This window comes from Podarcis bocagei, assembly GCF_964188305.1.
Source record: "Podarcis bocagei genome assembly, chromosome: 15".
NCBI classification, from domain to species: Eukaryota; Metazoa; Chordata; class Lepidosauria; order Squamata; family Lacertidae; genus Podarcis; species Podarcis bocagei.
The window spans coordinates 23,612,190-23,638,683 of record NC_138141.1 but is presented as its reverse complement, the minus strand read 5'-3'; the positions used below and the strand labels follow the sequence as shown (position 1 = coordinate 23,638,683).

At 44.4% G+C, this 26,494-nt stretch overlaps 1 protein-coding gene across 4 annotated transcripts in view; it reads right to left on the bottom strand.

The window, feature by feature from the left end:
* GRIK4 (glutamate ionotropic receptor kainate type subunit 4) overlaps positions 1 to 26,494 on the bottom strand; it is a 498,627-nt gene that overhangs the window by 86,592 nt on the left and 385,541 nt on the right. For all 4 annotated transcript variants that reach the window (XM_081172490.1, XM_081172492.1, XM_081172493.1 and 1 more), the window contains exon 8: positions 15,468 to 15,629. In XM_081172490.1, coding sequence (XP_081028616.1) covers positions 15,468 to 15,629 — 162 coding nt within the window. The remainder of the gene's footprint in view (positions 1 to 15,467; positions 15,630 to 26,494) is intronic.

The window sequence follows — 26,494 nt, the reverse complement described above, 5'->3', positions numbered from 1 at the left end:
GCTCAGGTGGGCATCAAATTCCTCCCTCTGACAGCCGTGAATTCTGTTTCTTTTCTTTTCAATTAAAAATAAAAAGCCAGAAGCGACAGCAAGAAAATCGACACCATTCCAACCCAATGAAGAAAAAAATGCAGATAATCTGACAGCTAGTTTCCTCTATAGACATACCTAAGTCATTTCTTCAGTGCATTTTATTTGTCTGCTTAGCCACATCAGAGATATCCTGAACTTTAACAAACCATTCGTATTTGCTGGGGCTTTTCTTCCCCCAGCATATTCTTCATTATCAGAGGCCTTGGCCTCGAATTCCTTCCCTGAGTGACGTCCAGCAGGTGCCCTTAAGAAGCAGGGCCTTTTAAGTTGTGGCACCAATCTTGTGGAATGCCATGGGGAAAGCTACCTGGTTCAAACATGCCAAGTTCTCTAGGGGGATAGTGGGAGGCCAATGTGATGGGATGAGTTGCAGTTTGATACTCATACTGCTGCTGCATTGTTTTTAACTGGGTGATTCTTTATTCCTGCTGCCAAATGCCATTCCTTTGTTGCTGTTATTATCTGTAATTTGATTTTACTGTTCTAAATTGATTTTTCTCTTCCCCTCCAGGCTTTTTAAATTCCATGCTTTTAGTTCTTAGAACTATTTTGTCTTCCCTGTGCTGATTTTTTTTAGTGCCGTTTACTGATTTGATACTGTCGAATGGGTTTATGCTGCTCTTTGTTAATTTTTGCACTGGCGTTGCTCTTATATATTTGATGGGGTTTTTTAAGGTTTTTTTTTAGTACTGCTGATGTATTTTAGTGATTTCAATCCATGAACTGCCCAGAGGACACAGATGATTGGGCAACATAAAAATGCTTAAATAAAACAAAATAGATCTGTTTTGTGAATGAATTTAGCTGTCATTTGAAAAAAAGAAAGAAAACAAGGTAGAACATTTATACAATAAACAATTTACAGTAATAACCGGAGGTTCGTTGTCTGCAAGCAAAAGAAAGCAACAACTACATTTTAAGAGCCCCTTAAAAGCTTTCTTTCAAATAATTCAAATGTAAAATATTTGCGGGAGGCAGTGGAAGACAGGAGTGCCTGGCTTGCTCTGGTCCATGGGGTCACAAAGAGTCGGACATGACTAAACAACAACAACAACAACAAAAATATTTGCATCGGATTTTAGTGCTACACGATCTATTTGGGGGCGGGGGGAGATGGCTGGTGGAAAAATGATGGCTTTGCATGCAAAATGTCATAAATTCAATTCATGACATCACCCTTGTCTGAAACCCTGAAGAGATGCTACCAGCCAGTGTAGACAGTACTTGATTAGATGAATAAATCGTCTGGCTCAGTACAAAGCTTTTTCCTGTGTCCCTATGAAGTATGTAACTTCTGGTCAATAATGCTGAACACAAGGATAACTCTACTGCACATCATAAATAAATCTGTCCACTCGTTATGACATTTTCAAAGTCTAAAAATGTACTCAAGATCTTATTTAACCCCGTAGGGGGTAATGTTTTGCAAAGTACACTGATCTGCACTGAGTCACTCTTAAAGAGAAAATAGCCTAATTGACATATGAATCTCTGCCTAGATCTTGTCCCATGAGCCATTTCCCGAGTCTTGGAGAAACTTATAAGAATGCATCTTTATCTGTAAAGCAGAGATTATATTATATAGTTGTGACAATTGCCCTTTTCTCTTTGGCTCTTTTTGTCAATAACTCTTCACACTATGTTGATTTCTCAGCCGACTTATCAAGTCTTAATTCAGAATACTGGACTTGAAATTCTTCAACCCAAGCAGGCATCAAGTGCGATGAATTAACATTCATCTCTTCGTGAGTAATATATCTGTTATGCACCACTAAATCCTTAAATCGCAAAACATTATGTAAGACTCCCAAGGGAAAGTCTCCTAAAACATCTTGTAAATTAAATTTAGAGTCTACAGAAATGCACCCAGGCTGTTTATTTCTGTACTTATCCCAGGATTTCAACAGTTACAGTGGTATTAACTTCTGCCCGTACAACCTTTAGCACTTATATTTAGCCATCTAAGATAAGGCCTTTCGAGGGATTGATAGGAATGCCTGTTCCAACTAGTGATGTGGCTGGGACTCATATTACCGGGCTTGGAAAATAACAGCTCTCTGGTGTGCGTAGTGCTCACCTCAAATGCAAAGTGAGGATGGTGACATCCAAAGTCTCCTCTGAGCCAGAGAAGAATTCCCTCCTGGCTATGCTGTCCTCTTTGGGACACCCACTGATCCCCCAGCCTCCCACCACTTTACTTTCTAATTCAATGCTTTGGTGGTGGTGTAAAGGGTAGGAAATTGAGAGAATGAGGCCTTCTCCCTGTACTGGGAGGTAAGGTAAAGGTAAAGGACCCCTGGACAGTTAAGTCCAGTCAAAGGTGACTATGGAGTTGTGACGCTCATCTTGCTTTAAGGCCGAGGGAGCCGGCGTTTGTCCACACATAGCTTTCCGGGTCATGTGGCCAGCATGGCTAAACTGCTTCTGGAGCAACAGGACACTGTGATGGAAGCCATTTACCTTCCTGCCGCAACCATACCTATTTATCTACTTGCACTGGTGTGCTGGTCCAGGGGGGAGGTTACCGTGGGGCGAGGTCCAGGACCTGAGTTGAGGGTCGGCAGACAGTCCTCCACGGGCGAAGCAGGGTCCACAGTGAGGAGCCGGGCAAGGACAGGAACTCTGGGGGAACCGGACTGGGTGCTGGCCGAGACAGCTCTTCAACGATGTTGCTCCTGCAACCTGGGACTGGGCTGACTGGTCTTTATCTTCTCTGAGGCCAGGGGCGGTTCCACCTCTCCTGGCCTTAAGGCGAGCACTCCTCCTGGGAGAAACCAGTTCCCTCCGCCTCTCTGCCCTGAGCCTCTGCAGTTCAGGAGAGGCTGAAGGGTTACTGGACCCAGGGGGAGACTCACCTGTAGGCACTGAGTCCTCAACCACCTCCGGAGCCAGAGTGGATTCACCTGGTGCCTGCTCCTGAGGATCTGGCACAGGTGCAGGCACTTCAGAATCAAGGCCCTGCCCCAGTTCAGCCAGCCCTGGAGGCGGGGACTCCTGTGCAGGCTGGGATTCCTCCGGTTCAGCCTCTGAATCGGATTCCCAGGCCATCACAACTGGTGTGCTTTCAAACTGCTAGGTTAGCAGGAACTGAGACAGAGCAATGGGAGCTCACCCCATCACGGGGATTCAAGAGGCTCAGTGGTTTAGACTACAGCGCCACCCACACTGTCCTACATATCCTACTTACCCACTTATCCTAGAGGATAAGTCTACAAATGGCTACTAGTCACAGTGGCTATGTTCTGCCTCGATGATCGGAGGCAGTAATGCTTCTGCCTACTGGCTGTGGGAAACCACAGGAGAGGCAGAATGGTCTTGTGCTCAGGTCCTGCTTGGGGCATCTGGGTGGATGCTATGAGACGCTATGCTGGAGTGGAAGGGACACCAGCCTGATCCAGGCTATGATGCTCTGCACTGGCATGAGGTTAGTTACAGAAGCCTCCTGCATAAATGTAGCCTTCCCAGGGGCTACTGACATTACAGATTCGGATTGCCCTTGAAATAAACCAAGTGATTGCCTATTGTTTGGGTTGTGATTAGCCAATAACCCTATGACCATTCCCCCCACAAGGATCTTATACTACAGATTGGGGCTACCTCAGTGGCAGACCAGCTGCTTCTTTTGCATGCAGAAGATCCTATGTAGAACATCTCTGGCATCTCCAGGTAGGGCTGGGAAAGATCCTTGTTTGAAGCCCTGTAGATCGTCTGCTACCAGTCAGTGTAGACAATATGGAGCCAGATGGACAACTGTTGTATAAGGCAGTCTCCCTATAGTCAATGAACTTTTACCCAGAGTAGACCCACTGAAATCAATGACCATAAGTACCTTAGGCCCATTAATTTCCATGGGCCTACTCCAGGGGTTGGCAAGGTTTACGTCACCTGGGCTGGTTCACTCCAGCGGAGATCCCTCTGTGGGCCGGATCAAGCACCCGTGATTTCCGGCGTTTGTGTCTGCGCAGACACGATTTCTGGCGCCACGGAAGCGAGTCCCTGCACCACACCGGTTTAGCGTAGCGCACGGGGACTTGCTGAGGGGGCGGCTTGTGGGCTGGTTAAACGACACCCGTGGGCTGCTTGTGGCGCATGGGCCTTAGCTTGCTGACCCTGGCCTTCTCTGAGTAAAGGTTAGTTGACCAGAGCTCCTCTATTCCTAATCCTGGTCTTGCTAAACTCTCTAGGTCCCTTCCTGCACGCAGGACTTTCATATCTGACAATACTGCTTTGGCAAAGGAGTACCCAATCTGTGTTGACAGCCCAGCTTAGACTCATTTGCTTCTAATCACTTCTATTTATTCCTCTAGACTCAGGTGGTACTTATTTTTTTCCCCCGCAACCCCAATCCCATTGGTTTCGTTTCATTTTTCATCAAGTTATTAACTGGTCATTTTCTCTCTCCTCCTCACTGCTATGACTAAGATTTCACCTTTAATTATCATCACTTCCTGCATTTTCTCATTGTTGTCGGTTCCTTATTATTATCAAAGCTCGGTTTCTCCTAACTAACCTCTCTCCTCAGAGCGTCTCTCCTCAATTACCATTGTGGGGGGCGGCGAGGTGTCTTCACTTCAGAAATCCCTTGCGTCACCTCACCTTCTCTGGCATGTGAGCAAAATTATATCTGAGAATACCTACTGCTTGTGTCATTTCTCTCCTCTAGCTATTCTGCACAAACATCTCTGGATGTAATTAATTCCCAAAATGGACAGTGCCTTCCTTTGAGCTTCTGCAGGAGGCATACATCTTCCAGATCCCTCCTGAAGCTCAATCTTTGCTATGGGGAAGACTTCTATTGCTTAAGGAACGTTCTTTGGTGTCTTCATATAAATAAGTACTACTATGGATAAGAAGAAATGTACTTGACACATGCTTAGAGGCACTCTGCACTACAGGTTGCAGGAAGAGGGGAAATACATAATGGGGAAACATATTCCAAGGCACAACACTAATTCAGGGTTGTAAATTATGGAGGGCAGGGCCTGCAGGAGCTCTCCCACTCAATCCCAGGAAAACGATCCCTTTCCTACACTTTCAGGTTTCTTTTTTTTTTAAAAAAGCTTCTCTGCTTTCGACTTACAGAGCTACAGTGGTACCTCGGGTTACATACGCTTCAGGTTACATACGCTTCAGGTTACAGACTCGGCTAACCCAGAAATAGTGCTTCAGGTTAAGAACTTTGCTTCAGGATGAGAACAGAAATCATGCTCTGGCGGCACGGCAGCAGCGGGAGGCCCCATTAGCTAAAGTGGTGCTTCAGGTTAAGAACAGTTTCAGGTTAAGTACGGACCTCCGGAACAAATTAAATACTTAACCCGAGGTACCACTGTATAAGAAAAACTGTGAAGGCAATATTTTACCCGGCTACTTAGCAAGAAAAAAATGCTCTATCTTCCAGGATGTAGTGTCAATAAAGGAAGACACCTTCCAAGCCCTTGGCTCCTAATTTTTAAACATAAACACATGAAACCACCTATATTTAGGACTTTGCTATCTGATACTTTTTTATTATCTCCCCTCTACCCTTGTATCCCTAGTTTCTCCACTACCAAGATGTCTTGTTAATGGCCTGCACTAACGATGCTCCTTTCTCAAAAAGAGGCTCATAGGCCCATAAGAGATCAGCTTGAAGGTGGACACGATCTCCTCTTGCATCCAAACAGCTGAGTCTTTACACTAATGGGGAACCTTTAGCCCTCCAGAGGTTACTCTCATCTGTCCTAGCAAGCATGGCCAAAGGCCAAGGATTATGGGAGTTGTAGTGTAACAACATCTGGAGGGCCAAGGACTCACCACAACTGATTTATACTATTTTCTTTCTCCTAGAAATTAGTGCCAATTCCCCGTGCCCCTGATCATCTATCAGCACAAAAATTGGGGCATACTTTGGGTCCCTGGTTTGTCAACACCTTCCTATTCCACTTCTGTGATGTTCCCACCCCAAGGCTCGATTTCTGGAAGCTTTCGAAGCAACACTTGTTGTCATTTTGTAAACTTTGCCTCAGGTGAGCTCCATTGCCATGCTCACAATTATGTCTTGAAGGGAAACAACATACATTTGCTGGTTTGCATGGCATGGTGGGAAGATTTGTGCTTTTGCAAAGTTTGGGGTTTTTCTGAAGGTCGCTAAGGGAAAGGGGTCTCAGAAAACACAAATGTTGTTAAGCCCTTGATCCTTGATCAATGGATGCACACCATTCTCTAGTTTTCTGTTCTCTTGATTTTGAGATTTTTCTGCAAACCCTCCTGGATTTTTAACCTCACGCGAGATCCTCAAGGTTTGGCGGAATAACAGCATTAATGTGAAAGAGTCCAAGATCTAGCTTGCCAGTAATAGGTCAAAAACATCCAATATATTTGGGTGTGCTTTCCATTTGCTACCTCCATGTCAGAAATCCAGCTTGTCATCTTTAATTGTCTTTGGTCCGTTTTTCATCTCCTTTTCCCTTCCTCTGCGCAGTTAACGATCTCTTATTAGCTACCACAAATGATGCTTGTAGATCTTAATGAAGCATATGACACTATTGATTGGGATATTCGACTTTGTAAGCCTACAAACATTTGCTTCAATTCCAGGAGTGGGTTTTTATGTTTGCCAATGTCTCTTTTTGTTTAATTTTATCAGACAGGATGATCAAGGACAGTTTTCTATGAAGCTGTATAATGGCTGTACACATGCAATCTGGAGAGGGTGGCGCTGAACATTTTTCAATGCGGCGGCATGCCACCGTCTATGGCAGGGTTGGGGAATATCAAGCCTGGAGGCCAAATGTGGCCCTCTGGGCATCTCTGCCTGGCCCTTAGGACTCTACCCAGCCCACACCCTTCACTGGTCCTGCTCTGCACCCTCCTAGAGTGATTTTCCCTGGCTAGAATATGATCATGAACTGTGGCAATGCCTCTAGTTTGCATGGATAGGGAGGGGGTGGGTCTGGTCACACCCACCACTGGTATCATGCTCCTGGAACATTGCCCATGAGAGGACGCAGCACTTGGGCCAACAAATTTCACCCATTCCTGCTCAAACTAATTTCCAAATTTTGGGGGTTCTGCTAAGCAGAGGTGCTCTTTCAGATATCAGAAAGGGGAGAGGGGAACAAAAATATCATTGTTCACAGAAGAAAGTCTCAAGAAAATTGAAAGGTCCACTCTTGGTGGTCCACTCATACATATTCATAGTGAATTCAATTCTCCAAGTGAGGAGATTTAACACAGCCCAAATGGAAATTTGGGGGGAAATCCAAGGTTTACAGGAGTGCAAAGAATGGTCAAAAACGCTAAAGAGAGGAGGGAAGGGAAAGCCCCAAATCACTCAATTTGGACTGAGCATGCTCAGGGTTGAATTGGGGGGCTGGGATAGGAACCTGGGAGCAGATGGAATGGGGTATCATGGGAAAGGGCATGGCTGGCTGACTAGAAGCATGAACACAATATTCCACACTGCACCAGTTTGTTTCAAGTAGAGATGTGGGAGAAAAGCGATATTGGTTCTGTTTTCAGGTTGCATTTGTATTTGCACTTGTCAAATCAACATGCGATCTGAAACACAGCTATCCTTCAAAAATTGCACTTCTGCAATGCTGGTGATGCAGTTTTCTCACCAAAACTGTTTGCGCTGAAATCCAAACATTTTGGGAAAGTGTGCATGCAAATGCTTAATTTGGTGAAAATAATATGCAAAAATACATATTAGGAATATGTGCTTAAAAATCTACATATTACTCAAAACTGCACTAAAATGTGTGTGGGGGGGTATTGTATATTCACAAATGTGGAGAACTGAATTTAAGAATGGAAAAGTAAGAAACGGAGAGAAAATGGATGGATTTGTCCGTCCTTAGTTTCAAATCCCACTTCTTATGAAGATTTAATAGCAAAAATAGCAGTGCCTTTTAAGTGCATTTTTGACAGTCACTTTTAAATCAACTTTATTCCATTGGTATCATTTTTATTCTGCCCTTCCTCCAATAACTTTATGGGATTCTCACGCAAGGTTCCTCCTCTGCCCATTTGGGGCTTCTGAATTGCTGCCTCAGGGTTTATTCGCATTGCAAACATGGATTTGCTATTTTCTCTGCCACTTCTGTTTTATTGTTGTTTGATCAGAAAAGCGATGAGGGTTGAGGAGCTGAAGGACTGAGTGGTGTCTCCACTGCTAACTTGAAACACTGCTGCTGTGCGTTAGCTGGGGCAAAAGGTAGAGTCGGGGCAAGTGGTCTCTCTCTCTCTCTCTCTCTCTCCATTTTATTCCATTTCCAAGCTAATGTACATTAGGGAGCCAGGGAATGAGGCCCCTTGGGAGAGACAAAACTGCCCTAGCACCACCATCCCGCCTCACCCCACTTGTGAGAGCTAGTGTGGTGTAAGAGCAATAGACTCGTAATCTGGTGAACCGGGTTCGCTTCTCCGCTGCTCCACAGGCAGCTTCTGGGTGACCTTGGGATAGTCACACTTCTCTCACCCCCGCTCACCTCACAGAGTGTTTGTTGTGGGGGAGGAAGGGAAAGGAGAATGTTAGCCGCTTTGAGACTCCTTCGGGTAGTGACAAAGCGGGATATCAAATCCAAACTCGTCTCTTCTTCTTCTTGTGGGCCTTTCCACTTTCATGCGGATCTGCACCACAGCACAGTCTCTGCTGTGGTGGAGCCCCTGCAAATGGTAGCCCACCTCTCTGTTGATGGAGAGGTGACTGCATGCTATCCAACCTTACTCTTAGCCCCTAGCCATCAATGAGTCGGTGGTGATCGTTGTGCTTCTATTTATCTTGCTGCTTTTCTGGAAAATATTGCTTTTGTTATTCCACTGCAGGTTACTGCAAGGTGCTCCATTATGAGATGACAGGGTATGAAATTTATTTTAATGAATAAACAAACGGATTATTGGTCTTGCATAAATTAAGGGATTCCTGTGAGCCTTGGAGGTTCTCGTTCCTCTTTCTTTCCCTCCTTTTTAATTAATTTTTTTAAAAGAAATCTTCTCCTTGGACTTGATCCCATGAACTCCTTCCCTGGACCATATTCTGCCTTAGACCTTATCCTGTCACAGCCTATTTCAGCACCCTCAATTCATGCTTCCCACCCATTCTACTGCCTTTCTTTGTGGCATGTTTCTCCCTGCCTTGATGCTGACCAAAGGTGGACCACTGGTTTCAGTTTCACCCAGTTTTTTGTTCTTCCAAGTTCAAATTCAGTTCTCCAGACTGTCATATAATATGCAATTATTATTTTTTAAAGTCCTCATGAAAACTCACCAGCATTTTAGTGCAATTTTCTTCCAATATACATGCTTAAATGCCCTTTTGCCTAATATGAATATTATTGCAAAGCAATTTCTCCTAATATAATGCATTTTTTCATGTTTATTTCACTCATATGCACATTTTTAGGTAAGGTAAAAGACCCCTGCACAGTTCAGTTGAATTCAACTATGGGGTGCAGCGCTCATCTCCACTTTCAGGTCAAGAGAGCTGGTGTTTGTCTGCAGACAGCTTTTCTGGGTCTTGTGGCCAGCATGACTAAACCGCTTCTGGTGCACAGAAGACCATGGTGAGTGCCAGAGAGCATGGAAACGTTGTTTACCTTCCTGCCACATCAGTACCTATTTATCTACTCGCACTGGTGTGCTTTCAAACTGCTAGGTTGGCAGAAGCTGGGACTGAGCAACGCGAGCTCACCCCATTGTGCAGATTCAAACCACCGACCTTCCGATTGGCAAGCCCAAGAGGCTCAGTGGGTTAGACCACAGCGCCACCTGTGTCCCTCACCTGCCTTATTACATGCCTTTTGTACACATTGGGCTGGAGAACTGCACTGTAAAATTCAAGAAGTACGAATTCTAAAGGATGGTTGTATTTCGTTTCACATATTATTTCAAGAAGTGAGAGTCAGGCAGGTTAGTCTTTAAATTCAAATTAAATTGACGTTCTCCGCCTTCTCCACCGTTTACTTTCTTCTCAATCTCAACATGGGGAACGCCCAGCAACATCTTCTTGGTGAAGCCTGCCATCTGCAGAAGCCTCCCTGGTTCCTTTCTGGCTCATCGGTTCCCAGCTTGTTCCAACCCTCGCCTGAAAACCATATTTCCTACTTCCGTCTGGGTCTCTTAATTGCCAACTCCCTCTGCCACTATTTATCTGTAGTCTTATTTAATGCAATAAAGCAATTTGTGATTCTGTTCATATGGCAGATGCCGCAGACAATTAAGTAGTATTTCTCCATAAGAAGGCTATTGTGTGGATCCTCAGGGCTTTCCTGCCACCCACTTGGTATGAAATACATTCCCCTCATCTCTTCCCACTCAAAACCTTAGATCAAATCTCCAACCCTTTAGAAAAACCTCATCTTTTTTTTCTTTTTGACATTAATAGCCCTTTTGCAAACCTCCGCTTGTTTGCTTATTATCGTATATTGTATCATGGGTGGTGTGTTTTAATTTTTGTCCCTTGTCTGTTGTAAATAGTGCTAATGAATTATAGCAAAATGCAATCTGGGGATTGGGGCGGAGGTAGCTAGTCAGCGGCTTCCTCTTCATTTGTTCCAGGGCTTAGGCAAAATCATTAGATGAGACCAAGGAAGCTCCTTCTGGAAACAGCATAAAAAGTAAAGAAACTGAATAGTGGGGAATATTTCTTCCTCCCCTCTAAAGAGCATTGAGCTGCTTTACCCCTGCACACTGGTCACTCATTGACTATGGCAAAGGGTGTGGAACTGCATATACAAACAAGGCATGAGCTATCATGAGACTTCACAACAGTCAGAATTTCCATTTGACTTGAAAGCAGAGGCTTTTCAATAGTGATGGATTCAGCTGCCATTCCTAGACTAAAGGGAATGTCTGCCCTGTGTTAAATGTAAGCTTGTAAGCTTGTAGGGGCAGAGACCCATCCTCATTTAAAATGCCATGCACAAGAATGGGCCTACACATCTGAATTATTGAATGGGTGAAACAATCTAAAGCCCATTAATCACAATTTGCACATCCCTACAATTAGCACTCTCAAACCATGGATGTGTTGTTTGAAACTTTAAGTAAAATTTCCATCAGAATAAAGCCCAAAGGTGAATGAGGCTGTTCTAACAAACTCTGTGAGCATAAATCCTGCATTTCCTAGGAAACCACACTTGGAGATCTCTCAAACGGAGGTGTATATATAGAGATAGATATAGAAACAACAACTATATCTTTGCCCCCAAATTTAACACAGTAAAAAGAAGTGCCACAATCCATTGGTACAATCAGGGTTTCTGTCAATGAAATAAACAGTTAATTACAAACATCTGCTTTAGCCTACATTCTAATTACCTAATCTAGCCATCTGCAATTTTAATGATTTCCCCTGATTTCCTTTCTTTGCAGTGTGATTAATTGGAAGTGTTTTTTCCCCCTTTTTTTCAGCAAATACCTCCCTGCTCCTTTTGCAAACATGCCCCACTGTCTCCTAGCAAGAAAGCCTTGGGATTTCCGTGGTTTATGTGGAACCTCCTGGCAGGCCCAGCTGTCAGGGATTCGGCACTCAGAGCTTCCTGGGGAGGTTCAGCTCCCTTGAGGTTGATGGGTAAACATGTAAATCCCTAGGCAGTTGGGACCTTTCCTTGAATTGTGCTTTGCTAAAGTTTATTGACACCAAATGTCATAAGGAAAACAATGAACAATTCCCTGTGTGGATTTAAAAGTCCTTCCACCATGGATAATGAGTGGTTCCCACAAACCAAGACAAATGTTGCTTTTGTGTTGCTAGGAAAATACTGTTCCGGTGCATATGACACCCTGTGAATCAGCCACTTTATGTTGTGATGTCTCTGGATGACTGCAGCAACAGCTGTCTGAATGCTGCCTACAAAAACTCATGGAGGGCCCTTCTAGTCTCAGAGTTGCCTCCTGCTGTCTCACAAAATGTCAGGAACTGGGCAGAGGAAGAATGGTGAAGACCGTCTCCCCAGCCTGACCCTTCCAGAGAAGAGGAAGACAGTTCAGAATTACAACAGGGGGTTGAGGGAGGTCACAGCTTAGAGACAGATGAGGGGGAAAGCTGGGAAATAATGGGAGAGGAGGAGAAGGAGGAAGAGGAAGCACCAGTAGGGCATAGTGTCTTTAGAAAGCATTCCAGACACACACACCCTCTCCCAGAACCTGGAGAGCCTTGAAAGTAGGAGAGCAAAGAGCTCAAAGGCAAAGGGGACTTGTCAGCACCTGTAGGGCTGACACATGAGGAAGTGGGAGAGATGGAGCGGGTGGAGATTCACTCGGGACAATGCCATTATCCAAGAGGCTGGGTTCCAAAGCCTCTCTCTGTAATTACTGAATAAAAAGCAGACGGTAAGAAACATTCCTTGTCTTTGTGCTTTCCTGGGCAATCGGCCATGGGAGTTGCTTGAATCTGCCTGACACACCCATTTTCTGGCAGTGCCATGTCTGGCCTCATCTCACAGCAAGGAAGACTTAGTGCAGGGGTCAGCAAACGTTTTCAGCAGGGGGCCGGCCCACTGTCCCTCAGACCTTGTGGGGGGCCGGACTATATTTTGAAGGAAAAAAATGAATGAATTCCTACGCCCCACAAATAATCCAGAGATTCGTTTTAAATAAAAGCACACATTCTACTCATGTAAAAACACGCTGATTCCCAGACCGTCCATGGGCTGGATCTAGAAGGCGATTGGGCTGGATCCAGCCCCCAGGCTCTAGTTTGCCTACCCATGACTTAGTGACTCCTGCAACTTTTCTTCAGTGCAACTCTTTCTGCTGTCAGAAGAAACCAGATACTGCTGGAGGCTGAGGATGCTAATAAGCAGTATTACTGAGAGTGCAGGCAGGGGGCTTTCTTCACATGCCTTAGCTATCGGTTCTGACAGCTGCTGCTACAGTCACCCAGGCTTCAGAACATGGGTTGACAGCTTCCCGGGCTGGTGTGCAAGAAGGACCACTGAGCAGCAGTGCAACGCTTCTTTTAGCAACGAAAGGGAAAGAAGCAGGAGCAATTTACCGGAGAGAAGTGGCCACCACTCCATGCCATACAGAATGCCTCTTCCCGACAAATCTAAACTAGTTTGACCGTCATGGCTTCATCAGAGGATTGATTTGCAAGGGAAGGAGATCTCCCAACAGCACCAAAACTAGAGTTCCTTCAGGACAAATCAAAAGCTGGTTTCTACATGTCACACCAGCCTTTCTCAGCTTCATGCCCTCCAGATGTTTTGGTCAATGGTCAGGGATAATAAATGGGGGCTGTAGATCTGGAGGGTGACAGGTTGCAGAATCCTGTGTTACATTGGCCAAGGCCAGCAACTTGCAACAGGAGAGCAAGTGTGAGACCATGGGAGATGGCATTTAATCCTTTTTCCAACAGGTATTAGTCTTCCCCTGCCCCAAGCTCTCCCCACCCACCACTCCGGATTTCAGATGTGTATCTGAGGACACTTATGCATCTGGTGGAGAGAAGCAGCTGGGAGGCAATCTGGAGATGGGAACTAGCTTGTGGGAAAGGTTCTTGCACCCCTTCCCCTCCCAACACTTCTTCACTGCGCTAAATGCCTCCCCAAAGCTACTTTGCTCCTAAAAATGGTGTCGGTACCCTGTAATGCACACGTTGCCATGCAACACGGGGTCTTGAGTCTCTTTGAGGGAAAGCTACCAAATGGGAGAGAAGGTCTGAGCATTATTTTCAACGAGTTTCACGCAGGTGAATACTACACAGTAGAATAAGAACTCAAAACAAAAGCAAAATATAAAAGCACCGTAAATGCGGGCCAAGGGTGAATTCAGTTTTTGTTTCTGCCCACCATTAACATTTCCTGCTTTATTAGGAAGCATTATCCATAATGCATCTCAGCTATCACCTGGGCCAGTTAGCAATGGAGGGATCACATCAGGTATAAAGTAAGACTGGGCAATGAATTAGCTGCAGCATCTCCCTGGACTGGAGGAAGGGTGGACAGCGAGGGAGGCTGTGTGTGTGTGTGTGTGTGTGTGTGTGAGAGAGAGAGAGAGAGAGAGAGAGAGAGAGAGAGAGAGCGCGTATGTAAGCCTGTAAGCTCACAGCTGAATAAACAGCAGATTCAAATATAAGCAAGCAGTAGTTTGTAGCAAGCTTCAGCATCTGCTAGATGTCAACCATCCCCGGTATTGTAGGGCAGAGGATGGGTGATGCAATCAAAACAGAGAGCCTAGTTTCCTTCTTTAAGGTCACTTTGACCTTTTACGTGAAGACGGAAGATAGAGCATTGGGTATCTTGTAGCAGCTGTCTATTTACATGTGAACATTTGCAGTTCTGCTGCATAGGAGGAAGGACCCTAGTAGTTTCTGTACCCTTTGTGAAGATCTCCTAAAAGGAAGAGGATCATTTCTAGACAAATGATGCTGGATTAGATGGGCCACTAGCCTGATTCAGCACTGTGTTTGTGGCAATATTGGGAATGGTATTCTAGCAAACATTCTCTCTAGGATGCATTGAAAGGTTGGAATGGATTTAGGAGATGATATTCTGATTATAATTAATACCCATAAGCAGGGAGTTTGAGAGGAGGAGAATGCAACCTTAAATGGGACACATATTCCTAGTTACAATGACTCATTTGTGAAGAAAATGAATTTTGCACATGCAGAGATATCTTGAGCTGGTTATCACATAGTAACATGTTGCTATAAATAGGTGATAACATGTAAACTAGTCTTTACTGAGAACAAGACAGGGTAAAGCAGGCATAGGCAAACTCGGCCCTCCAGATGTTTTGGGACCACAACTCCCATCATCCCTGACCACTGATGCTGTTAGCTAGGGATGATGGGAGTTGTAGTCCCAAAACATCTGGAGGGCTGAGTTTGCCTAGGGTAAAGGTTCATTTAAATTTAGATGATCATTGATCAAGGCCCTTCCCAAGACTCACGTAAACAAAGCAAATGAGTTTGAAACGCCATAGCCCTGTTGGATCAGACCAAATGTCCATCTGGTCCCCCATCTTGTTTGCTAGAGTGGCTGATCTGATGTCCTCATGATGCCTACAACATGGCATGAAGGCATTGAGAAGCCATGAAAGAAGCAGGTAGGTAGCACAAAAGAATTCTCCAAAGTTCTCCAGAACGGAGAACTCTTAATCACATCAACGGATTGCTATCACAGAAAAGACCTTGCTCTTCATAACCCTTCAACCTGTTTTGAGAATGCCATAGAATTATAAGATCTTGTGATACCTTTTTTATGTTCCTCTAGATTGTTGGAACATGACCAACAAGGAGCAATGAGCGAGAGATACATACGGTTCTATACCCTCAACAAATCACCATTGTGGTCCCCTCTTCATGCTATCTTCATCTTCTCTCCCAACAAGCCCTAATTACACTGTGGGTTGAGGACCAATTGATGTAAATCTGTTTTACTTACTGCTGGCCCAGTAAAAGGAATGTGATCACAGTTTTCCAGCCACGACTGGTTGAGGCTCTCTGCAAACTCTGGGAAGAAAGCATGGGACTGGTTGAAAATGGAAAAGGCCATGATGTTCACTCGATCATCCAGATGGCTCTCTAGCCTCTGGAGCGAAAACTCCTAAAGGAAATCAAAGAACCAAAACAGAGAGAGAATGCAGAATTAGGAAGTGTGAAAAGAGCAGTATGTTCTTCAGTAGTCCATAAGGGGAAGTGAAATGAAGGAATCTAAGGAACTGAAAAGGTTCCAAGGAGTTTGTGCCAAAATGTGACTTAATCAGCTTTAAAAAACATAGAATAATAGACTTGCAGAGTTGGAGGGGACTTCAAGGGTCCAACCCCTTGCATTTGCAAGACTCCCTGACAGATGTTCATCCAACCACTGTTTAAAAACGCCCAGTGAAGGAGAGTCCATCACCTTCTGAGGTAGTCCATTCCATGGTTAAATAGCTCTTTAGGTCAGAAAATTCTTCCTAAGGTTTTGTCAAAATCTCCTTTCTTGCCATTTGTATCTATTGGCTCGGGTGCTACCCTCTGGAGCAGCAGGGGAAAAAATACTTCCTTCATGATCCACATGACAACCCTTCAGATATCTGAAGGTGACTATTATATCACAACTCAGTCTCCTCTTCTCCAGACTAAACATATCCAGCTCCCTTAATTCGGGACTGTTCAGTGGTATACTCTCCCGCCGTCCCTTCCAGCAGCCCGTTTGTGTGCTGGTCTGCCTGTGGAGCAGAGGGAGTCAAAAGTATGGGATGAAGGATTCTAGGCAGAGTGCAAGGGTTACTGCTGCCGCTTTCAGTAGGTGTTCCCTGGGTAAAGTAACTTGCTCCCCCACTGCAGGCAAACTCAGGCCATGGCAGTGGCATTGTGATGGTGACAGTGTGGACTAAACTCCAGCAGGGCTAGCAGAGGCACAACAGCAGGGGCGGGAGGCAGATCTGTCACTCGAGGCAAGTTGCTTCATCTTGCCTCACTGATGGGAGGAAGTGATGGGCATGCATCTCTTATGTAGAAGAGAACTCCAAAATTGTACAGGAAAACTGGGAAGGTTCCTTCCCTTGAGCTCATTCAACTTATACCGTCCAATATTTCTCCGATGCAAATAGGGATGTTCTATTCAATAATAATAATAATAATAATAATAATAATAATAATAATAATACCCTTCCATCTGACTAGGCTGCCTGAGCCAATTTGGGTGGCTTCCAACATATATACTGAAGTATACCTGAAGGAGAGTCTCCACCCCCATCGTTCTGCCCGGACACTGAGGTCCAGCACCAAGGGCCTTCTGGTGGTTCCCTCACTGCAGGAAGCAAAGTTCCAGGGAACCAGGCAGAGGGCCTTCTTGGTAGCGGCACCCGCCCTGTGGAATGCCCTCCCATCATATGTCGAAGAAATTAACAACTTTCTGACGTTTAGAAGACATCTGAAGGCAGCCCTGTTTAGGGAAGCTTTTAAAGACTGATGTTTCAATGTATTTTTAATCTCCTGTTGGAAGCCGCCCAGAGTGGTTGGGGAGACCCAGCCAGATGGGTGGGGTATAGGTAATAAATATTATTAATAATAATAATAATAATAATATATAAAAACTTAATAAAACATTAATCATTAAAAAACTTCCCTATACAGGGCTGCCTTCAGATGTCATCTAAAAGTTCTATAGTTACATATCTCATTGGCTTCGGGATCGCATAACTCCATACCCTCCAACATTTCTTCTATAAAAATAGGGATGTCCTAAAGAAAAGTGGGACATTCCAGGATCAAACCAGAAACTGGGACAGCTTCTGTAGATTGGGAACTGTCCCTGGAAAATAGGGTCTGTTATCTTGGGGAAGCCGACCCCTGCTCCCCACAAGTGAGAAGGCATCAGGCCCTCCGTTTAGCTGAGCAATTGCAGCCATGAAGGAAATTTGTACCCTGAGTTCTGGATATTAATTTTGCCCACATAATCAGAAATACAATGCATTATTATAATATTCTCTCTCTCTCCCCCCCCCCCACTATTCCTGTAACCGTTTTAGCTGATTCCACAGATCTTTGTGGCCTCAGGAAAAGTAGAGTAAAAGTCTGATTTCTCTGGTGCAGGAAGCTCCAGGGAGAACAAGATGAGACATGGGATTAAACCGTGTTTTGGACACAATCACATTATCATTAGGCGACACAAAAATTGCCTGTGCACTATTGATTCATTTGAATGATATTATCCTCCTGTCTCTGTGACAGGTTATCCATTTCCACGGAGTACATTGTCAACCTGTGAAACAAAGGGCAGATGGCTAATGAGGGTTGGAGCCAGAGGAGATTTCGTATGCAAAAGTGTGTGTGGCAACAGTTTTGCTGAAGGAAAAGGAGGCCAGACCAGGTATTCTACAGCAGGGGTGGCAAACGACTGGCCTTAGGCCTCGTCTGGCCTCCTGAATTTTCCTTAATGACCCACCCATCTCCAGCACAGGCTTGCTTACATAAGTAATGAAATGGATGTAAAATGTGGAAAATTCCATCTCCCTGGTTCCTCAGAAATACAAAAAGTATTCAGAGCACTGTCTCACTCTCCCCTCCTCCTAGCCTTGCTGCCTATCTGACTATTCTTCAAATGCTCTCGATCTGTTGAAGGCCATAGGATCCTGGATCAGAGCTCTGGCTTTGGTAAATATGAATTTTTTTCAAACTGCTAGGTCATTTAGCTGAAAAAAGGTAGTTGGTGACGTGCATTATGTATAAAAGCAACCACAACAAATGTTTGAATATATAAAGAAAAACCCTGTAAAGAAAATTTAAAGGAGAAAGAGTTAAGATCATCAGTGTATATAGTTATGGAGCTGTCTTGAGCCTGTTATATTAATACTCAAAATTTGCCTCTATTTTTAATGCTTTGTTTTTAATTTATATTTTCAAGAAAGCTTAATAAACAAACAACAATGTTACAATAGACACTGTTGATTTTAAAACGCAACCTTCAAAATATCCAGCTTTTCTGGAAAAATGGAGCTCAATTCAATATCAGGGATAACTCAAACCCTCAAACACTATCAAGCCTCAGGTGTCTATAACAGAAAGAAAATGCCATCCTTGCAATGCGGAGCCAGAAGGATGAATCTTAACTTTCACAATCCAAGCTTCAAGCAAGCAGTAAGGATGCGCATTAAATAAAAACCACTGTGTGTGTGTGTGTGTGTGTGTGTGTGTGTGTGTGTGTTGATATGGCAGTGGCTATTTCCAAAGTGCTAGCCTGGCATTATTAAATAATAGAACAGAACCGCGTTCCCTGGGAGACAGCATGCCGGCAATATTACAGGCCAAAAGTCTCTCTCCAGTGACTGCTGTTATCTGTGGGGTGGCTGACCTAACACATTCAAATTTTACAGCATCAGGACAACTCCTCCGAGTGACCTGAACCTTTGACTCGAGGAGAGAGTCTTCCCTAATCAAGGCAGCGTGGAGCAACTTGGCAAGACGTGGCTTCGGCAGTTGTGTTTGGAGTGCAGTGCCATCGCCCACAGCATGTTATGACTCAGCAATCGGCGAGAGATGTGTCTGACACTCTTTTAACATATACAAGTGAAGAATTGCAGCTTATCGCTCAGAGCTAGGATGTGGAACATGTACAGCGGCGAAGGGCCTGTTCCTGAACCATGCTGAGTTTTCACTGGTTCCAGCCAGATGTGGTTCACATCCGGGAATTGACTGCAGGACCCTTGGAGGAAAAAAGCTAGGCAAGCGGAGGCTTATGCAGATTGCCATGTCCCAAACCATGAGCAAATGCTCTTTAGTGGAATTTACTTGTATTCTCTCCTGCCAACCTAGCAGTTCAAAAGCACGTCAAAGTGCAAGTAGATAAATAGGTACCGCTCCGGCGGGAAGGTAAACGGCATTTCCGTGCGCTGTTCTAGTTCGCCAGAAGTGGCTTAGTCATGCTGGCCACATGACCCGGAAGCTGTATGCCGGCTCCCTTGGCCAATTAAGTGAGATGAACGCCACAACCCCAGAGTTGGCCACAACTGGACCTAATGGTCAGGGGTCCCTTTACCTTTACCTGTATTCTCAAATTGGAGGTGGGTGGGTGGGCTTTCATTAGCAATTGTCTTCTGAATGCCAGGAAAGGTCAACTTTCCTTTGTTAGCATATGTGCATTAGCAAGAAAGCCCCTTTTTCATTCCTATCAATTCCACTGGCAAAATGACCCACATCACCTCCTGGTAGCAAACGCTCCTCTCCTTTGTGAGATTCTTATCATGGTTTTAATAGCCCAGATCACCTACAAAGCCAAGAAGCACTGAGAGCGAGTGTGCCAAGATTTTACTCATTTTGGTTTTTTGTGAGGTCAACTTCTTTCTCTCTCATCTTTACACACACACACACACACACACACACACACACACACACACACACACACTTACTTTCTTCTATTATTTCAACAGCCTTATTGGATTTCTAGATCTGCTGCTGATTAAGAGCATTCCAACTGTTCTCTAAATGCAGCTGGTGCTAATATAGGAGAGTCTTATAATCTGATTTGGGGACTGATCAGGAAGTGGAGAAAGAAGGTGCAAACAGATGCTGCCTTACACCACCAAGTTAATCTAGTACTCCAAAAGTTTATTTTTTAAAGGAATTGATTCCCATTTATCCTTTTACAAAACAACTACAGTGGTACCTCGGGTTACGGACGCTTCAGGTTACAGACACTTCAGGTTACAGGCTCCACTAACCCAGAAATAGTACCTCAGGTTAAGAACTTTGCTTCAGGATGAGAGCAGAAATCGCGCGGTGGCGGGAGGCCCCATTAGCTAAAGTGGTACCTCGGGTTAAGAGCAGTTTCAGGTTAAGAATGGACCTCCAGAACGAATTAAGTTCTTAACCCAAGGTACCACTGTAGTTCAGTTGCCATTATCCCACATTATTACTTAGCCACAGTGATTAAACTACAGCAGTGCTTCCATATCTGCTAAATCAAGCTTTAGAACACTGCCTCCAGAGTTCTAAATTTGTTTTCTAACTCTTTCATAGATGTTCATTTGATTTACTTTTTTTTTAATGAAAGCTAAGAGTTCAGGCGTCTTGCTGAGGGAGGGAATGACTATGAAGATGAACTATAAATTATTTGAAGTTCTACCCGCAAATGAACTTCACCTTCCATTCTCCTGGAAATTATGGCAACTACTTTCATTTAACTGAACTAGTTAATTCCAAGCATTGAGTTACTCTGGACTTATAAAGCATCATTTCTTCATCATCTGTTTCAGTATCTTAAAGGAAGAGAGAGTTGAGTCATGGAACCCTCCTCTCATATCCCATTGGGAGTTAAAAGCCTCTATCTGCAAATCCAGTGGCCTTCAGGGTCTGTAAATGTTAAGCTGCTAAGTCAATTTATCATTCTTAAGCTGCCTGGAAAACACTTTCATTTATTCACTAAACTGTACAAGATTACCCTAAGTGTTTTATGGTGTTAAAGAGAAAGAGTGTGTGTGGTATAGTCATAATATATTGACTGTGTCAATAATTGCATAATAAACCACATACAGAAATCAATTTCCCCTTCAAAAAGGATGTCATCTGGCCAATGGGTTACAGTTCAATTTTGAGCTGCTGAAAGATTACTCACTCACAATTAGGTTTCATAAACAGAACAAGTATTTCAAATCCAGTTATTCTCATGACTTGGATAGCTGAGTTTTTGCCAGATGTCACCCCAAACCCCGAAGTTTCAGAAACTATAAGCTTCCAAAATCAAATTTTTATTCCAAACTCATCCCAAGTCTGTAATCCTTGGAAAATCACTGTTATCCTCTCAATGCTGATCTTCTGAACTTAAAGGAATTATGGAAGAACTCTCCTAATCGATTAATAGATTTTAAGGCCACAAAGGATTACTCTATACAAATATTGACAAAGTCCAGCTCAACATGACCCACCTTAAATTTCACAGAATTCCCCCCCCCCCACCCCAGCTTAAGAAGTATGTGGTTGATTTCAAGATAATTACACTCCCATTACAGCTCCAGATAAAGCCTATGACTTGATTCACACAAGCAGGTATACTGCTCGATCTCACATCACTCAGTAGCCTAAGGCTAAACATGAGAACTTGCTCCATTGAAAAGCATCATGTTTGATTTCACTTTCAAGGATGAGGAAGATCTCTGTGTTGTGATTAATATGGGTGGCACATTCACACAAAAAAGTCAACCCTTCATTACTCTAACCTTTTACATTCCTTACGAGATCATTTTCTGGCCTCCAAAGATACAAGTGACATTTTTCCTTCCCCCATGGAAATCCAGACATATTGAGCATCTTTGTCTATAGATTCTAATACCATTAAGGTAAAGGGACCACTGACCATTAGGTCCAGTCGTGGCTGACTCTTGGGTTGCGGCGCTCATCTCGCTTTATTGGCCGAGAGAGCTGGCGTACAGCTTCCGGGTCATGTGGCTAGAATGACTAAGCCGCTTCTGGCGAACCAGAGCAACGCACGGAAACGCTGTTTACCTTCCCGCAGGAGTGGTACCTATTTATCTACTTGCACTTTGATGTGTTTTCGAACTGCTAGGTTGGCAGGAGCAGGGACCGAGCAACAGGAGCTCACCCCGTTGCCGGGATTCGAACCGCCGACCTTCTGATTGGCAAGTCCTAGGCTCTGTGGTTTAACCCACAGTGCCACCCGCGTCCCCTTCTAATACCATTACCTTCACACAATACCATCACCAGTTGATACCTGTGAAGCAGCTAAACAAATTGCCTGGCTCTAAGTGTTACTCACACCCCTTAAAAACAAAGGCACATATTCCTTCCAAAAAGAAAATAAAAATGTAATCGCTTATTTGCAACACTCCCTCAGACATATTTTGAAATGTTCTAAGCCAAGTCTTGGAACAATTTTTTAAAAAGAGAGGAACAAACATCACAAAAATTCAAGGAGATAATGAACTACAATAGAATGTGTTCATTGCAAGCATCCAACATTTTTCTGTTCTCATGGTTTCAGACATCTCAAGGCTTGGTGGGGAAAAATAGATATTCATTTCCTTGAAACCCACAGCAGACTGCCTGTAATTCTCTATCTGCAAATTGTCTCCTTAGTATTATATTATTATCATTATAAATCAAGCAACAACGTGGTTACAATTTATTTTATTCTAATGGATTTCCAGTCAGGGTTTTTTCCCCCAGCTGAACAAATTGTTTTAATTAAAACTTTTAGTTAGATGTATTAACTAACAGCTATAGTGCATTGCCTGCTATTAATGCCTTAAGGCAACAGTGCTACATGCATTTCCTTGGGGAGAATGTCCCACAGAACTTAAGCTGTTGGAGAGACCGTGGGTCAACGGCAGAGCACATGGTTTGCATGAAGAAGATCCTGGGTTCAATCCCCAGCATCTCCAGTTGGAAAGATGCAGGTGATGAGCAGAATTTTTCTGTGGCCACATTCCCATCATATGTTAAAAGTACTATGATATCACTTTAAACCAGGCACAGGCAACCTTGGCCCTCCAGATGCTTTGGGATTACAATTCCCATCATCCCTGACCACTGGTCCTGTTAGCTAGGGATCATGGGAGTTGTAGTCCCAAAACATCTGGAGGGCCGAGGTTGCCTATGCCTGCTTTAAACAGTCATGGCTTCTGCACAAATAATTCCTGGAGCTGTAGTCTGTTAAGGGTGCTGAGAACTGCTAGGAGACCCATATTCCCCTCATGGAGTTACAGTTCCCAGAATTTAACAATCGGTCCCTCATCCCTGGGAATCGTTGCTCCAGCCTCACTGCCTCCTGTGGGAGTGAGTTCCACAGTTTCACTCTGCACTGCATGGAGACATGTTTTATCTGTCTTGAATTTTCCAGCATTCATTATCACTGGATATCCTGATATACGAGCTTGAAATAAATGTCTTTTTAAAAAACCACTACTGTTGCATTCCCAAGCCCCAAATTCAAGTGTAGCAACTTGAGACTAGCTGGTAACAGCACATTTAAATCCCAGGCTGTTAGAAAAGACCTTGACACCTGAATCTCAGGGCCAAACACAAGAGACTTGGCAACCTTCCACTGTCCCCTTAAACACAACCACCTCCAGATTTCAAACATCTTGAAATCAGCCTTCCCCGATTTGGGACACTCCACTTGTTTCAGACTCCAACTCCATCAACCCCAACCAGCATGGCCAATTGTCAAGGATGATGGGAACTGTAGTCCAAAGTTTCCAGAAAGCATCAGGCTGTGGAAGGTTGATCTAGTGCAAAGCCTGCTGCAGGCTGGTGTTAACAGCCCTGTTATAAAGACTTGCTAATATACCAATTTAAGTTATCAGTGCCCTTTTGGAGGCAGAATCCTGTAGTCAAGTTCCAGCAGGCAACACAACAAATATTGTGGTGGGACTCAGCCCTACAGCTGTGATCTGCAGTAAGCTTCAAGAACCTGGTCCAAAGACTATGAGAAATAGACTGGGAGTTCAGGCTACAACACAGGGTTCGTTACTGAAGCACCTTCTCAGAGAAAAGATCTATAATTGAAAGGAATGGCTATCCAGAGTAACAGGCGGAAATATACTTAAAGGAAGCTGTCTGAAGATGGATAGATGATATGTATATTTAAAAGGGAGGATATTAAACTAATAAGAACTGGAGAAAGCAAATGACAGGTGACAAAGAGGTCTAGGAGGCTGAACCACCTGCATGGACAAGATAGTGAAGAGTAGAACTTTTGGAGAGCTAAGTCAGGCAAACTTGGCCCTCCAGATGTTTTGGGACTACACCTCTCACCATTCCTAGCTAACAGGACCAGTGGTCAGAGATGGGAATTGTAGTCCCAAAACATCTGGAGGGACACATCTGGCCATGCCTGAGCTAAGTGAACATTGATGCTCATGACAGCCCAAGAAAACACTATGCAGCTATGCTCATTTCTTCTCAAACCCTTTCCCTCTTAACCCCAACATTTGAGAAACTCACGAGAATTAGGTTGCTGGTGGAGAGAATGTGCCACAGCACATCATTGTCCTTATTGCGAAGGTCTCAGGTTTATCTGTTCGCCCGTGAAGAAGGGAGAAAACGGTTGGAGTTTATGCATCTCTCCAGGGTCAGTCACACTGTGATGCCACTTTAAAGAGCCACGGCTTCCTCCAAAGAATACTGAGATATGTAGTTTGTTAAGGATCAAGGAGGACCTTATTCTTCCCACAGAGCTACAATTTACAGAGTGGTTTAACAATTAATCCCTCTCCCCAGGGAACGCTGATAATTGTAGCTCTGGGAAAGGAATAGGGGTCTCCTAACAACTCTCAGCATCCTTAATAAACTACAGCTCCCAGGATTCTTTGTGGGAAATCCATGACTGTTTGCATGGTGTGAATGTGGCTTAGGTCTTTCAAACCATGGGCGTAGCCACAATTTTTGTTATGGGGCAGGCCTTTTGTTAAGGAGGGGCAGAACCTCAATTTGTTGTGTGTTTCTATTCATTTATTATTGAATGAGGGGAGGCAGCTGCCCCCCTGCCCTCCTTGGTTACACCCATGTTTCCAGCTCTGCTATGTTTGGGTCTCATGTGGACAATATTTCTCACTTGAACACCATACAACCAGGAAGGAGAAAACAAGAAGGAATAAGAAGGAAGGGCTTTTTGGTTGCCAAGCAGTGCCAAGCAGTGCTCAGCAGCATTTTCTGGTTATAAAGATGTCAACTGTGTTTTGTAGTTGCTGGGAAACTCCAAAGTGCCAAAGCACCAAGTAAGTTGCTGGCTGCTGTTCCTCCCCCTCCCAAATCCTGGGGTGGGGGATGGGGAGAGGAATAGCCATGAGAGAGAGCGCTAAGCAGAGCTGAGCAACAGACAGAGAAATGTGGTTAGCAGATTCTCTTTTGCCTTGCATGAAATTGTGATCCTCCTACCCATCATTGCACATGGGGTGGGAGTGCGCTATCAGAGTTTCAGTAGTTTCTGAGTGCAAACTGACTCCGCCCATCAGCGCTGCATTTCTGCAGATGGAGACTAGGCATGAAGATTGGCATTGCAGAGCAAAGATCACCACACAAAAATTAAAATCTTCCTATTCCAACAGGCCACTAGAGTGGTAGACCATATGAGAAAAATTAAAGTACAATATATATGACATTGATAATTAAAAGGCAATGGTGACTGGTGAAGGCACAGGGTAGGGTGATGATGGAAAAATGTTTCCTTCCTCATCCTTAGCTGATGTTGCTGCCACCATACAGTAGGTTCTCCAGTTGCTCCTCTTTAAAGATCCCATGGCAGCCACAGTAGAAATAAACCCCCTTTCAGGAGGGCAGTACATTGAATGCAGGTGAAGTAAAATATTTCCCCCCTCTGAACATGGATTCTCCACAAGCGGGGCAGTTGGACGGCAGGGATAGTTGATGAAGGTTGTGAGGTGTGTGGGCAATGATTCAAATGTTGCCAAAGGCCACCAAAAAATGTCCCGGGGGCCACATGTAGTCCTCGGGCTGTGTGTTGGACCACCCTGTAAAGTGAAGTGTCAGTTCTCCTATTGCATAAGAAGAGGCCTGCTGGATGAAGCCATCTAGCTCAGCATCCTGTCAAAGGTGGACCTTGGTAACATGTTGCCCATCAGCTCTCATTGCGCCAGCTTAAGCCAGGCTTTGGGAAAGGGGCACAAGACTCTGGCAGTCCTAGTTTTTACCCTCCCTCCTCCTTCCCAAAGCCCAGTAAGCACTAGCCCTGCTTTGGGAAGGAGGAAGGAGGACTCTAGGACCATGTAAGAGCCCTCACGCCTCCTTCCCAAAGCTGAGCAAGTTTTTGCTGGACTTTAAGAAGGTGCCCTCCTTGGCAGCACACCCGGTGTGACCACACTGCTTGCACTGCCACAAATCCTCCCCTGATACTGTTCTCACGCTGGCCAACCAGATGCCCATGGGAAACTTGCAAGTAGGACCCAAGCACACCACCACCATCCCCTCCTGCCTCTGACTGTGGGGACACAGCATAACCATCAAGCTAGC